Source organism: Sorex araneus, chromosome 2 (genome assembly GCF_027595985.1).
Source record: "Sorex araneus isolate mSorAra2 chromosome 2, mSorAra2.pri, whole genome shotgun sequence".
In the NCBI taxonomy this organism is placed as follows: Eukaryota; Metazoa; Chordata; class Mammalia; order Eulipotyphla; family Soricidae; genus Sorex; species Sorex araneus.
In genome coordinates, this window is record NC_073303.1 from 225203858 (window position 1) to 225217189 (window position 13332).

Consider the following 13332-nt stretch of genomic DNA (forward strand, 5'->3'; position numbering starts at 1 on the left):
TCAAATATGCCACGACTCCACTTAATCAAACTTGCGCATTTTTGCATACTCAAGGCTTCTATTATTTCCCATAAAGATCTTGTGGGCACTTAGCACATGACAGAGAGATACTTCATTGCTTTTCTGACTCCTGGGAATGGGAATCCTGATTTCTATTTATTCTTTCAGTTGGTCATCCCTGAGAGAGAAAACACCCCAAAGTAGGCAGCTCACCCACGGCAGTTCTGTTCATTTTGCCTCGTGACTGCAGAGCTGCTGGCCCACTGTGGTGGTCTTCTGTGTGTCTGACCCAGAACACCACCTTTGTTGTCCCTCTTCTCTCCCAGGACCGACACATGATTGCTGGTTCTGCCCAACTGTGAGGCAGGCGTGGAGAGCAGGTATCTTTTTTTTTTACTTTTATTTTTTTTTATTGTATCACCGTGAGATAGAGTTGACAAAGCTTTCATGTTTGAGATTCAGCCATCCAATAATGGAACACGCATCCCTCCACCAGTGCACATTTTCCACCACCCACATCCCAGTCCTTACCCTGCCTCTATGGCAGACAATTTCCCCAATACTCTCTCTAATTTTGGGCATTATGTTTTGCTCGAAATTTCCCACTGCCATTCAAGCCTACCTGCCAGGGGCAGACACTAGATAATTTATTTTCCATTAGAGAGCAGGTATCTTTGTCCTGCTCATAGTCTGCACCCGAATGTACCTAATAAACTTCGTCTTTTAGACCTGATGTCCTCGGCCCCGCTGGTGGCCGCTCTCCCTTTGATCACAGGCTCTGCTGTCACTCTCTGCAGGCCCAGCCCCCACCACCCCCTATTTCCCAAATCCCCACATCCCACCACACCAGCCAAGTCCAACCACTCAGATTGTCCCGTTCACTGCAGCTGCTTCCCCAAATCCCCAGGTGGAGACACACTCCATCACCCCATGGACCATCAGTCCTGACCGAGCCTCCTGCTGAACCCACAGCCTCGCCCCCAGGTACTCACCTTAAAGAAACTGGCGTTTGGGGCCAGAGAGAATACACAGGAGTTAAAGCACTTGCCTTGCATGTGGGCTACCAGAGTCTCCAACACCCTATATGGACCCCTGAGCACCGCCAGGATGTGGCTCCAAAACCAAAACGAGAAATAAAATAAGGAAACTGGTGTGGGTGTGCAGGAAGACATATTGGCAAGCGGTCGACACAGAAGTTGTTTCACGTAAAGCCACGAAGGAAGGGACAGAACTGTCGTGGGAGGCTTATGGATATTAGGCAAGAAAAGAAAAATGGTCAAAAGTCCAAGCATAAGTGGGTCAAAGCCAGACCAGGGGACTGGAAAGATGGTTCAGGGACCAAGGACTCAACATCCCCTGCATGTACCAGGCCTGAGTTCGGTTTCTGCCTCACAGCACCCCCAGCAGTGACACCCAGCCCCTCTGGACCCAAACAGTACCATAGGCCAGGTCTCAGCATTAGCCCACCTGGCCATTGCTGGCAGTAGCCCCAGAACCCCTGAGTCCTCGGAACCCCCAGAAAAGCATTTGAAAATCCAGGTAGGCCAGCAGGGCCCCTCTGATAACCAGACCTGAGTCTAAGGGCAGTTTTTGGGGCAGGAGGCAGGAACCAGGCCTGGTGTAGCTGACTGAGTCACCCGGTGCCCAGGTAGAGCCAGAAGGGCAAGCAGAGGGCGCAGGGCTGAGTCGGGAGAGAGCGGTGGCTGCGGGCAGCTTCCTGCTCTCGAGAGCCCCGCCCTTTGTTCTGAGCCATTCGCAGAGGGGTGCTCTAATTAAGGCTTTCCGGGGTGACCTGATTGCCTTGTAAAACTGAGGGGCTATTTTTGGCTCCCACAAGGACACCACCTGGCACAATCTCCTTGGCGGGGCTCTGCTGGCAACACGGGGGTGTGGGGTGGGAGAACCAGACAGCCCAGCAAAGCAGGGAGCACCCCTCCAGCTCGCAGATAAGGCTGCAAAGCACCACACCTCGGGGACCACAAAGCTGGCGAGTGGCAGAGCCTGGCCCTGAGCCCTGCCCTTCCGCCCCCAGGGCCCCACGACCATCTTCTCCAATCAGGAAAGGACCTGGGCGTGCTCATGGACCACCCCCTTCCCCCAAGGTGATAAGAGTGCTAGCAAGAGACCTCTCAGGGAGAATCAAACGTGAGACCCAGCTCTGCGGTGAAGACAGAGAAGGGGTGAGGCAGGAGGGCAAGTCCTCCAAGGAGCACAGCACGGAGAATGCTCCAGCGGGGGGTGTTCACCACGTCTCAGTATCCCCAGGACCCGAAGTTCACTGAACCATTGGCCATGCCTGGGGACCCTCCAGGGGCCCACCCATCCCATGCGGGTTCAATCAAGAGAGGTGGTAAATCCGGTCCTTCTTAGGCACCTGGCAAGACTCCGACCAGCCAGACCCCTCCCAAAGTGCTCTCACAGGCCTCCAGCTGCAATGGGCTTAGACCTAGACCCCCAGCTTGCCTCCTTGTACCAGCCCAGGTGGGCTGGTCCTTCTCTAGGATCCATGGTGATGTTGCTGGACATCTGGACAGACCTCCTCAACACCCCCAGGAAGAGACGGGACATCATTTCCACATTTAGTCTGGGGCGGGTGGGAGGTGAAGGATGAATGTGGGGGGTGCAGAAGCACGAAGAGAGTTCACAGGAAGGATGCGGGGAGGGTCATGCGGGAGGAAGAAGAGGATGCAGAGAGGTTCATGCAGGAGGAAACAGAGGATTCAGGGAGGTTCATGCGGGAGGAAGAAGAGGATGCAGAGAGGTTCATGCGGGAGGAAGAAGAGGATGCAGAGAGGTTCATGTGGGAGGAAGAAGAGAATGTGGGGAGGTTCATACGGGAGGAAGAAGAGGATGCAGAGAGGTTCATGCGGGAGGAAGAAGAGGATGCAGAGAGGTTCATGCGGGAGGAAGCAGAGAATTCAGGGAGGTTCATAGGGGAGGAAGAAGAGGATGCAGAAAGGTTCATACAGGAGGAAGAAGAGGATGCAGAGAGGTTCATGCGGGAGGAAGAAGAAGATGCAGAGAGGTTCATGCGGGAGGAAGAAGAGGATGCAGAGAGGTTCATGCGGGAGGAAGCAGAGAATTCAGGGAGGTTCATAGGGGAGGAAGAAGAGGATGCAGAAAGGTTCATACAGGAGGAAGAAGAGGATGCAGAGAGGTTCATGCGGGAGGAAGAAGAGGATGCAGAGAGGTTCATGCGGGAGGAAGAAGAGGATGCAGAGAGGTTCATGCGGGAGGAAGCAGAGAATTCAGGGAGGTTCATAGGGGAGGAAGAAGAGGATGCAGAAAGGTTCATACAGGAGGAAGAAGAGGATGCAGAGAGGTTCATGCGGGAGGAAGAAGAGGATGCAGAGAGGTTCATGTGGGAGGAAGAAGAGGATGCAGAGAGGTTCATGTGGGAGGAAGAAGAGGATGCAGGGAGGTTCATAGGGGAGGAAGCAGAGGGTGCGGGAAAGTTTATGTGGGAGGATACAGGATGTGGGAAGGTTCCTGCGGGAGGAAGCAGGGGATGGAGGAAGGTTCCTGCCAGAGGATGTGGGACTGAGGTTAGGGGAGGGGCGTGCAGGAGGGTGTGGGAATGTGCAGGTTATTTTTAGCTGACTGGGTCAGCGCGTGGCCGTGACCGCTGGGGGAACAGGCCCATCAGAAGAGTCATCCTCAAAGGCGGTCAAGACACGGGTGCTTGGGAGGGTTTATGGGCAGAGCCTCAGACTAGGGGGGCCCCGGCTCCATCCCAGTGGGCACCCAGAGCCACAGACCAGGGGGCCTCCTGCCCAGTCCCACTGGGCGCCCACCCAAGCCAAGGCCAGGCCCTAGGAGAGGAGACACACTGAGGAAGCCTGGCGAGGGGCAGCCACCTGAGCCGACCCCACCCCCAGGGCTTGGGGAGCAGGGGTGCAGTTCCGGGACCCTGGGTACTTCCCCTGTCTCAGCCCCTTTCACCTTTCGGGCAGTGATGCACACAGCAACAGCCACTGATCCCAGGGGTTTGGCGCTCCCCTCCCCCACCCCCAGATGACCCTAACTCTTCACCTGGGGGTCGCAGGCCCCTTCCCTCCACTTGGAGCATCGCCCTTCCTGCTGGCCAGGTGCCGGCACCCATGTGCTGGCTTCCCAGAGCCTCACCAGCATGCAGGGCATCGAACACATATGCACTGACCAAAGGAGAGGAAAGGATGTGGGGTCTGTGCAGTCAAGTCTCCACGTCAACGCTCACTTCCTTTCTCACCTCCTCCCCATACCAGCCCCGCTCTTCCTCCAGGAAGCCCTCCCTGATCAGCCTCTGGGATGCAGGGCTATTCTTCATTCCCTCTCCAGCCCCTGTTCCTCCAGCAGTGACGCTGAGAATTCTGAGTGTGGCCCTGGCTCTTCCTGAGTGCCCAGGCTCGGTTTCTCCCCTTCCTCCTTTGCAATTTCCCCCTTTCCCAAGTGCAGACCCACTGGCGTCTGTCTTTCTAGGAATACCCAGAATGCAGGCACGACGCTGCCCCCTAAATCTCCCCCGTGCCCCTTAGGAGAGGCTGAAGCTCAAGGGAAGGAAGGAACTTGCTCTGAGAGGAGAGGAGGGCAGAACTCTAGAACCAACAGGCTGTTCCCCTCCGTCCCAGGACAGAATGACCACCCAGCTCTGCAAGAGGCTAGACATGCTGGGCTCAGCTCTGGCCCTGTCGGGGCAAGATCGAGAGACTGAGAGCAACTGTGCCTGCACTTGGGGCAGGGGACCGATGGGGGCTCCCGGGGCCCTCCTGCCTTTGCTCTCCCAGCAGCAGCGGGAGGGGAGAGGCTGTGAGAAAACCTGTAAAGGGCTTTGAAGATGAAACAGGCCTGTGGCCAGGGGCTGTTGACGCAGCTACGCCGAAGAGGCAAGCTGGACTGGCTCTGAAGAGGCCGGAGTGATGCCAAGCCAATAAAATGCAGCTTTTGTCTCTTTGCCACCTTTTAATGCCGCTGTCCCTGGTGCATAAAAGGACCTGCCCGGCCCGGGGAGCCCAGGCCTCCGACTCTGCCCTCCACCAGCGTCGCCACCACTCACAATCCTCTCTTCAGCATGACCTGCGGCTTTAGCACCATGGGCTGTGGGTTCGGCCCCAGAGCCTTCAGCTGCGCCTCGGCCTGCGGGCCCCGGCCCGGCCGCTGCTGCATCACGGCCGCCCCCTACCGCGGCATCTCCTGCTACCGGGGCATCACCGGGGGCTTCGGCAGCCGCAGCGTCTGCGGGGGCTTCCGAGCCGGCTCCTGTGGAAGCAGCTTTGGGTACCGCTCCGGGGGGGTGTGCGGGCCCAGCCCGCCCTGCATCACCACCGTGTCTGTCAATGAGAGCCTCCTCACGCCCCTCAACCTGGAGATCGACCCCAACGCCCAGTGCGTGAAGCAGGAGGAGAAGGAGCAGATCAAGTGCCTCAACAGCAGGTTCGCTGCCTTCATCGACAAGGTGGGTGGCCCTGATCAAACCCTTCCTGAACTTGAACTCGGACGTGCCCAAGACGCAGGCAGCGTACAAAAGAGGGAGTTAGGCACGGTTCCTTTGCCCACAGAAGCTTCCAGTCCAAAAGAAGAGAGGGGGCTGGAGTGATAGCACAGCGGGTAGGGTGTTTGCCTTGCACGCGGCCGACCCGGGTTCAAATCCCAGCATCCCATATGGTCCCCTGAGCACCGCCAGGAGTAATTCCTGAGTGCAGAGCCAGGAGTAACCCCTGTGCATTGCCAGGTGTGACCCAAGCAGCCAAAAAAACAAAAAGAAGAGAGAGTCATAGCTCTAGGATTAGATTGAAAAACAAAGTAGGTTAGGATCCTCTAGTCTGGTGGTGGAGACGAACTGCAAACACCTAAGCAGAACCAGGACCCAAATCTTCAGAGTTAGAGGTAGGATTGTTCCATCAGCCCAGGGCCACCGTTGGGTGTTCAAAGCCTTTGGAGCCAATATGTTTCCTGCCAGGCAAGGAGGGGTCCCCTGAACAAGTGCAGGCCCAGTGCGGCCCTGAAGGGAATCTCTGGAATCACAAAAATCTGTAGGTATATAAAGTGGCTGGACAGAGAGGCTTTCCCGGGCAGAGCCCCGAGAGGGACCCCCTCTCCTGCATCTAAGAGAGGGCGGGCACTAGGCCCAGGCCTGGGGTGGGGGATCTGTCTGCAGATGTCCGAGTGTCCAGCTCAAGTCTGTAGCTGTCTTCTCCACGGGAATCAGACGCCAGCAGGAATGAGGGGGCCCAGACGAGCTTCCCGAGTTGACTGAGTGGCGACACGCCAGGGGCTGGAGGGAGCACAGCAAGTAGGACTCTGGCCCTGCACCGGCTGAGCCAGTCCAACCCCTGGCCCCGCCTGGCACCCTGAGCCCCACCAGGAGCGATGCCCGAGCACAGAGCCAGGAGCTGGGCATGAGCACTGCCGAGGTGGCCCGCCCTGAGAAGGAGTTGACGCTGGAGCCAGCGCTGCACAGACAGACCCGTGCGGGACTCCTCACAGCCCGCGGGCTGGAGACCGGCCTGGAGAGAGCCTGCCGGCAGAGCAGCCTGCCCATCCCCTAGCGGCATCCTTGCTGGAGGGTCTCAGTCATGGAGGCCCTTTACCCTCGACTCGCAGCCTGCCTGATGCTCACGTGTGCTCTGGCATCCCTCCTGGCTTGGGAGAGAGCTGCTCAGTGGGCAGAGCCCGTCCTACCGGGCTCTCTGAACCGCCTAAGCAAGGCAGGTGAGAGATGCCCCTCTCTGCAGAGAGGGTCTGTGCCGACTACGTGCACATGAGGCCCCCATAGCCGGTGTGGACTCAGGACGGCCGAGCAGGCCTTGCCCCGGTAAATGACCCGGCAAGAATCTGTAGGGAGCTTACAGGAGGGGCTGCCGGGTGCGCTGGCAAGTCACGGCATGGTTGGAGAACCAAGACAGAACCTTCCAGAGAGGCCTGGCAAGAGGCCGGGGTCGGGACCCCAACTTGCCCTCTGGAACAGCAAGAAGAGATTCTCAAGCCCCGCCTCCCCTCCAGGTGCGCTTCCTGGAGCAGCAGAACAAGCTGCTGGAGACCAAGTGGCAGTTCTACCAGAACCGCGAGTGCTGCGAGAGCAACCTGGAGCCGCTATTCTCGGGCTACATCGAGACGCTGCGGCGGGAGGCCGAGTGCGTGGAGGCCGACAGCGGGAGGCTGGCCTCCGAGCTCAACCACGTGCAGGAGGTGCTGGAGGGCTACAAGAAGAAGTGAGTGTGGGGCGGGGCTGGGGCTGGGCGGGCTCAGGGGCCTGCGTGGCAGGATCAGGCCCAGGAGGAGGGCCCAGATCCCCGGGACCCCTGGCTGTGCCTCGGGCTCCCTCCTCGGGCCCTGGGGCCAGCAGCTCCTGAGCACTGTGGGCACAGCTGCTGCTTCCCTGCCCGGCCTGTGACCCCGTGGGGGCTCTGCTCCCTCGGGGGATGGTTCTGGCTCTGTGTGCCCCTGGCCTCCAGTGTGTGAGCCACAATCTCTGGTGCCCCCTCTCCAACACCTGAGCCTGGGGGACACAGGCAGGGGCCAGGGCTGCTGGACCACAAGGGGATGCTGTCCGTCCTGGGAGTGCTGGGTGCTGGGGAGACTCAGAGAGGCTTGGCACCGGGCACTGAGGCCCAGGGGCCCCGTCACCCCCAGCCATCGTGGACAGGGTCTGACAATCCCAAGACATCTGGAAGGCCCAGGGGCTGTGGGGCCCTGGCTGGGCAGGAGGGGCCACAAGCCCCTTGGCTGGCATGGGTGGGTGCCAGGCAGCTGCTGGCATGACCTCTGGCCCCGCTCTGCCCCAGGTACGAGGAGGAAGTCTGCCTGAGAGCGACAGCTGAGAACGAGTTTGTGGCCCTGAAGAAGGTGAGACCCTGGCCGGGGCCGGGCCCTGACGGGGACTGAGAGGGACAGCACCTGTGGGGAGACTCGGTCGGGGACGGTGGCCTGGGTGGGCTCGGATGGGCCCCGTGCAAGGTGGGGGTGAGCATTGCTTCAGGCTGTGCGCAGTGTGGCCCGGCCACCTCGGGGTGGACATGGGGGTGCCTTGCCTTGCGTGGGGAGCAGGGCTGGAGTCTCAGTGAGGACAGAGAGGAGCCGCCCTGACCCCGGAATGAGCGAGGGGCGAGGACCCGGGGGACGGTCGGGGCCAGCTGCGCTCAAGGAGACCCCACTTTCAGGACGTGGACTGTGCCTACCTGCGCAAGTCGGACCTGGAGGCCAACGCGGAGGCGCTGACCCAGGAGATTGACTTCCTGCGCCGCCTGTACGAGGAGGTGAGGCCCGGCCAGGACAGTGGGCAGCACCCGGAGGGCCCGTGTCCTCACGCGGGTGGACGGGGAGTGGCCATGCAGTTTGGGGGCTGTCAGAAGGGTTGGGGCTGGAGACCTCAGCAGTGGTGGGGAGGGTCCAAAACAAGCAGCCCCCTGACCCTCCACTGCGCCCTGCAGGAGATCCGTGTGCTCAACGCCCACATCTCAGACACCTCGGTCGTGGTCAAGATGGACAACAGCCGGGACCTGAACATGGACTGCATCATCGCCGAGATCAAGGCCCAGTATGACGACATTGCCAGCCGCAGCCGGGCCGAGGCCGAGAGCTGGTACCGCACCAAGGTGAGAGGCACCGGCCCTGCTCCCACACAGGCTCCCTGAAGCACAGACGGGCACCGGCTGCTCCTGCCCGGGACACTGACCCCCAGGGACGGCAGGAGAAGGGCCGGCAGCTCCCGGGCAGGGCTGCCATGTACTGTTGCTCAAGCTGGGCACTGCACAACCCGCACTCTCACCTGGGGGTCCTGATGGGCGGCACCCCCCGTCCTGAGTCTCAGGCCTCTCTGTCCCTCTGCCCCAGTGTGAGGAGATGAAGGCCACCGTCATCAGGCACGGGGAGACCCTGCGCCGCACCAAGGAGGAGATCAACGAGCTGAACCGCATGATCCAGAGGCTCACGGCCGAGGTGGAGAATGCCAAGTGCCAGGTACGGGAGCCCCCACCCCCGCCTCCTCTTGGTGCAGGAGGAGAACCACGTTTCCCAAGTTCAGAATTCAAATTAGACTCTAGAAAGACTTTCCTAGAGATGCGGGTCCATGCAGTCCCCCAGGTGATGAGAGATAGTGGGAAACCAACACAGGCTTTCCTGATTGACACCCTCAGATTGGGGTGGGCTGTTGTCTATGGGGTGGGGGAAGGAAGGGCCGGAAGCTGATTGGACTTCCAACTTCTCCAGTTGGGAATCACGGTTCTGTTGGGTTCTTTTTTGGATTGTTTGTTTGCTTGTTTATTTGCTTGTTTTCTTTTGGTCACGCCGAGCACTGCTCAGGGGTTTCTCGGCTCTGCACTCAGGAATTGCTCCTGAGAAATCAGGGCTCAGGGGACCATATGGCATGCCAGGGATCAATCCTAGGTTGGCCTCGTGCAAGGCAAGCACCCTCCCACGGTAGCCCCATAGCCAAGGTTCTGTTGACTCCTCATAAGATCTCGGCCAACTAAAATTCACGTTTTCCTCCCTGACCCCTTTCCTCCCCCCCAGAACACCAAGCTGGAGGCCGCCGTGTCCCAGTCTGAGCAGCAGGGCGAGGCGGCCCTGTGCGACGCCAAGTGCAAGCTGGCCGGCCTGGAGGAGGCCCTGCAGAAGGCCAAGCAGGACATGGCGTGCCTGGTGAAGGAGTACCAGGAGGTGATGAACTCCAAGCTGGGCCTGGACATCGAGATCGCCACCTACCGGCGCCTGCTGGAGGGCGAGGAGCAGAGGTGGGGCCTGAACCAGCGACTCCCAGAACTCTGCCTGCAGAGATCTCTGTTCCCTCGGATTCTTCCACAGCCCAGTCTCAGTGCCTCACACTGAGCCCCATGTAGATTCCAGAGCCTTTTGATCCCAGACCTCAGAGGACTGGAACTTGGACACAGGCCAGCGCCACTGTGGTACCTAGAGCCCCAGAGGGCCCAGGCCTTGCTAGGGTTCAAGGCATGGCACACCTCTCAGTCTCGAACATCCAGTTTTTTTCCAACCTTAATCTTCCAGTACCTGCTCTCTGCCTGGTTTCTAGGGGGGTCACCCTGCCTGAGGGTGGGATCAAGGCCAATCTCCCAGCCTGGCCTCATATCATTGCCCAAGAGAACCGTCCCACTCTGGGCATGCCAGGGACGGTTGTTCTAGTTTCGCACTGTGCAAAAGCAACTTGTCCTGGGGCAGATGGAAGCTGAGACTCAGCGCGTAGCTGCTTGCTGAATGCCGTGTCCTGCCATCGCCGCCTTGCTGGAAAGGCGTTTTTGCAGTGTTACACAAAGGCACTCACAGAGGCCTGAAACGGCCCGAGAGGACGCGTCTCAGCACCCGTGGGAATTTGAGGACCCCCTTCTGACTTTCCCTTTCTCTGACTTTTCCCCACTCAGGCTCTGCGAAGGTGTTGGATCCGTGAATGTCTGTAAGTGTTTGAACTTGGGGAAAGGGAACATTTCAGCCGGGCAGTAGGATAGGCACGTGCAGAGACGCTGAGGGGAGAGTTCCCGGAAATTTCCCCGGCAGTGGGAACTGGCTGGGCCTGGAGCAGGAGGGCCTGGGAGTGACAGCGGGTGTGAGCGTCCCAGGGGACGTTGAGGAGGGGAAGCCGCACATCCCTGCGGTCAGCGGCCGTGTGAGGAAGGTCTGGCGGAGCCCAGAGAAACCTCTGGGTGTGGCTCGGGGCTCGGCTGCTCCTCCCTGCCCTTCAGAGCCGGGGCTGGTGGCTGATGCCCGCTCCGCCCTGAGAGCCGGGCAGGTCGGAGGCTGCTGGGGGTGCGGGCGGGTTGCCCTCAGCGCTGACTCTGCCCTTGTGCCCGCAGGTGTGAGCAGCTCCCGGGGCGGGGTCGTCTGCGGGGACATCTGCATGTCGGGCTCCCGGCCCGTGACGGGCAGTGCCTGCTGCGCCCCCTGCAGCGGGAACCTGGCGGTGAGCACTGGCATGTGCGCGCCCTGCTGCCCGCCCAGCTCGTCCTGTGGCATGGGGAGGTGTTAGGGCCCGAGCGCCAGCCAGAGAAGGCCCCGCCTCCCACCCCAGCTGAGAACAGCGGCCCCCCTGCGGCCCCCTTCGTGTTCTGAGGATGCAGCACAGGCCGCAGGCCGGGTCCCAGCTGCCGCTCCTCTGCTCCTATCCGCACTGAGGGGCTGCTGCCTGCACCGGCCCCTCACCCGCTGCGGCCCTGGAAGGAACATCCCTCGCCCCTCCCCCGCCTCTCTGGTGTCTTGTCTCCTGTTTTGCCAATAAACTGGGGAACTGTGTCTGCCTTTCCTGAGTGAGCACCCCCTGCCAGCGACACGTCCCCTGCCTGCATGCCGCGGGGCCTGCCCCCACAGTGGAACCCCACTGTCCCCAGGCCCACCATGGCCTCCCCCATGGCCACACCTGCCCCCAGGGTCACACTCCTCTGGTTGATCTTAAGGAGGCGAGAGGGAAGGCAGCATGTGAGTGTATGTGCGTGTGTGCATGTAAATCAGTATATGTGTGTCTATGTACTATTGTGTATGTGTGTTTATATGTGTATGCATCTGTGTTTATCTGTGTATATGCATATATGTTTATGTGTATGCCATGTGTGTATGTTTATAAAGGCGTGCGTATTGCACATGTTTATGTATGTACATGAGTGTATTATTCATGTATGTTTATGCACATATTGACCTGCATTTATCTATATGTGTTTATACGTGATTATGTGTGTATAGGTATGTATACGTGTACAGGTATATCTCTGTTTATGTGGTTGTGTGTACAGTATATCTGTGTCTATGAGTGTATGTGTATCTGAATGTATTGTGTGTGTGTGTGTGTATGGATGTGTCCAGGTTTATCTGTGAGTGTGTCTGTGTTTATCTCTGTGTATTATTTGCATACATGTGTATAGATGTGTATGTGTTTATGGACGGGTGTGTTTGTCTGTGTAGATGTGAGTAGGTGTGTTTGTATGTGTGTGTTGGGGTGTTTTGGGTCCGAGCCTACGTCTGAGCTCACCTTGACTCTGTCCTACTAACTGCCTCACCCCTGCCGCATCCCTATTACACTCCTGCCACACCCCTGCACCTTAAGGGCAACAGTCAGAAATACCCCCGTGGCCTCCTGTGACACTCCAAACTCCAGCCGCCCCCCACGCTGCCATTCAGACAAGGGCAAAGGAGCCCCCTGACACCCATATACACCAGCCCCCAGCCCCATCCACGCCCCTTCAGCACCCTGGACAGCTTCCCACATCCCAGGCTGGAGGACTGTGGCTAGGACACCCCCAGACCCCAATGCTCACCCCAGGGCTATGGCTCCCCAGCCCCTGCGAGGCTTCTCTGCTCGTCCCCAGGAGGAGACCGGGGACCCTCAACCCCACTCTGGAAGAAGCAGGTCTGGAAGCCCCCACAGGCCCAGCGCACCCCTCCCTCCTGCAGGCCCAACTCACCCCTCCCCCACAGAAACAACTCGCCACTCCCCTTACCCCCCACAGGCCCAGCTCACCCCTTCCCCTACAGGCCCAATTTACCCCTCTCCCTGCCCCCCTGAATGCCCAGCTCACCCCTCCCCCCTGCAGGCCCAGATCACCCAGATCACCCCTCCCCCACCCCACATAGCTCCAGCTCACTCCTTCCCCTGCTCCCCACAGACCAGCTCACCCTCCCCACCCCTGACAGGCCCAGATCACCCCCCACTCTGGCAGGCCCAACTCACCAATCCCCCAGAGCAGGCTCAGCCCTCTGCCCCTCCCCCCACCCCTCCACCCACCCCCTCCCCTTACATGCCCAGCAGCCTCACATCTGCAAACCCCACTTTAAACTACTGAGGCTGTAGGCCAAGAATCACCAGGAAGGGCCCTGGGTCTCCTGCGCACTGCCTGGGAGGTAAAGAAGAGAACAATCCCCTTCCCTCCTCTCCCACACCCTGATCTTCCTCTCCCGCCCACCGCCTGCCCTTCCCTCTCACCCCCACCACACTCAGCAGCTGCCGGAGAGTTTCTGAAAAGAGCCTGGCTGGCCAGTGGCTCTCCCAGCCCTCGGGAAGGGTTCAGAGGCTGGAACAGAGCATGTGGGCTCCAATCATCCGCCTGAGCCAGCCGTGGGCCCCCCCTCAGAGGGCCAGAGCACCTGGGAGTGGGGAGAGAGGCAGAGACTCTCCGGGCTGGTCCAGCTCTGACCTTCTTGGAAAGTGACTCTGAGGTTGGAAAGGCCCCAACTCAAGGCAGATGCGGAGAGGAAAGAACTGCCTGCTGTGGGCGCTCAGCCGGTGCTGTGTCGGGGAGCCAGCCTGCTGTCCCTGCCTCGGCCCTTCTCTCCAGCAGCGCGGGAGACCAGGTGTCACCTGCTCCCCACCTGGCAGAGGCCCAGGCCTACATCCCTGAGCCCTCACCTCCTCTGCCACCC

General features: G+C 59.8%; 1 protein-coding gene across 1 annotated transcript; it reads left to right on the forward strand.

The window, feature by feature from the left end:
- The first annotated feature begins 5047 nt into the window (after nt 1-5047).
- LOC101542370 (keratin, type II microfibrillar, component 7C) lies at nt 5048-10784 on the forward strand. The gene is made up of 9 exons (XM_055127491.1): nt 5048-5431; nt 6979-7187; nt 7761-7821; nt 8136-8231; nt 8406-8570; nt 8809-8934; nt 9487-9707; nt 10350-10371; nt 10779-10784. The coding sequence occupies exons 1-9, from the start codon at nt 5048-5050 to the stop codon at nt 10782-10784; spliced, it is 1290 nt and encodes a 429-aa protein (XP_054983466.1).
- Nucleotides 10785-13332: the final 2548 nt, after the last annotated feature.

Bases quoted from the DNA above. Each gene is read 5' to 3' on its own strand.
- LOC101542370 (XM_055127491.1), top strand. From the start codon at position 5,048: ATGACCTGCGGCTTTAGCACCATGGGCTGTGGGTTCGGCCCCAGAGCC. The intron at 8,232-8,405 runs GTGAGGCCCGGC...TGCGCCCTGCAG, and splicing joins TGCGCCGCCTGTACGAGGAG to GAGATCCGTGTGCTCAACGC. The intron at 8,935-9,486 runs GTACGGGAGCCC...CCTCCCCCCCAG, and splicing joins TGGAGAATGCCAAGTGCCAG to AACACCAAGCTGGAGGCCGC.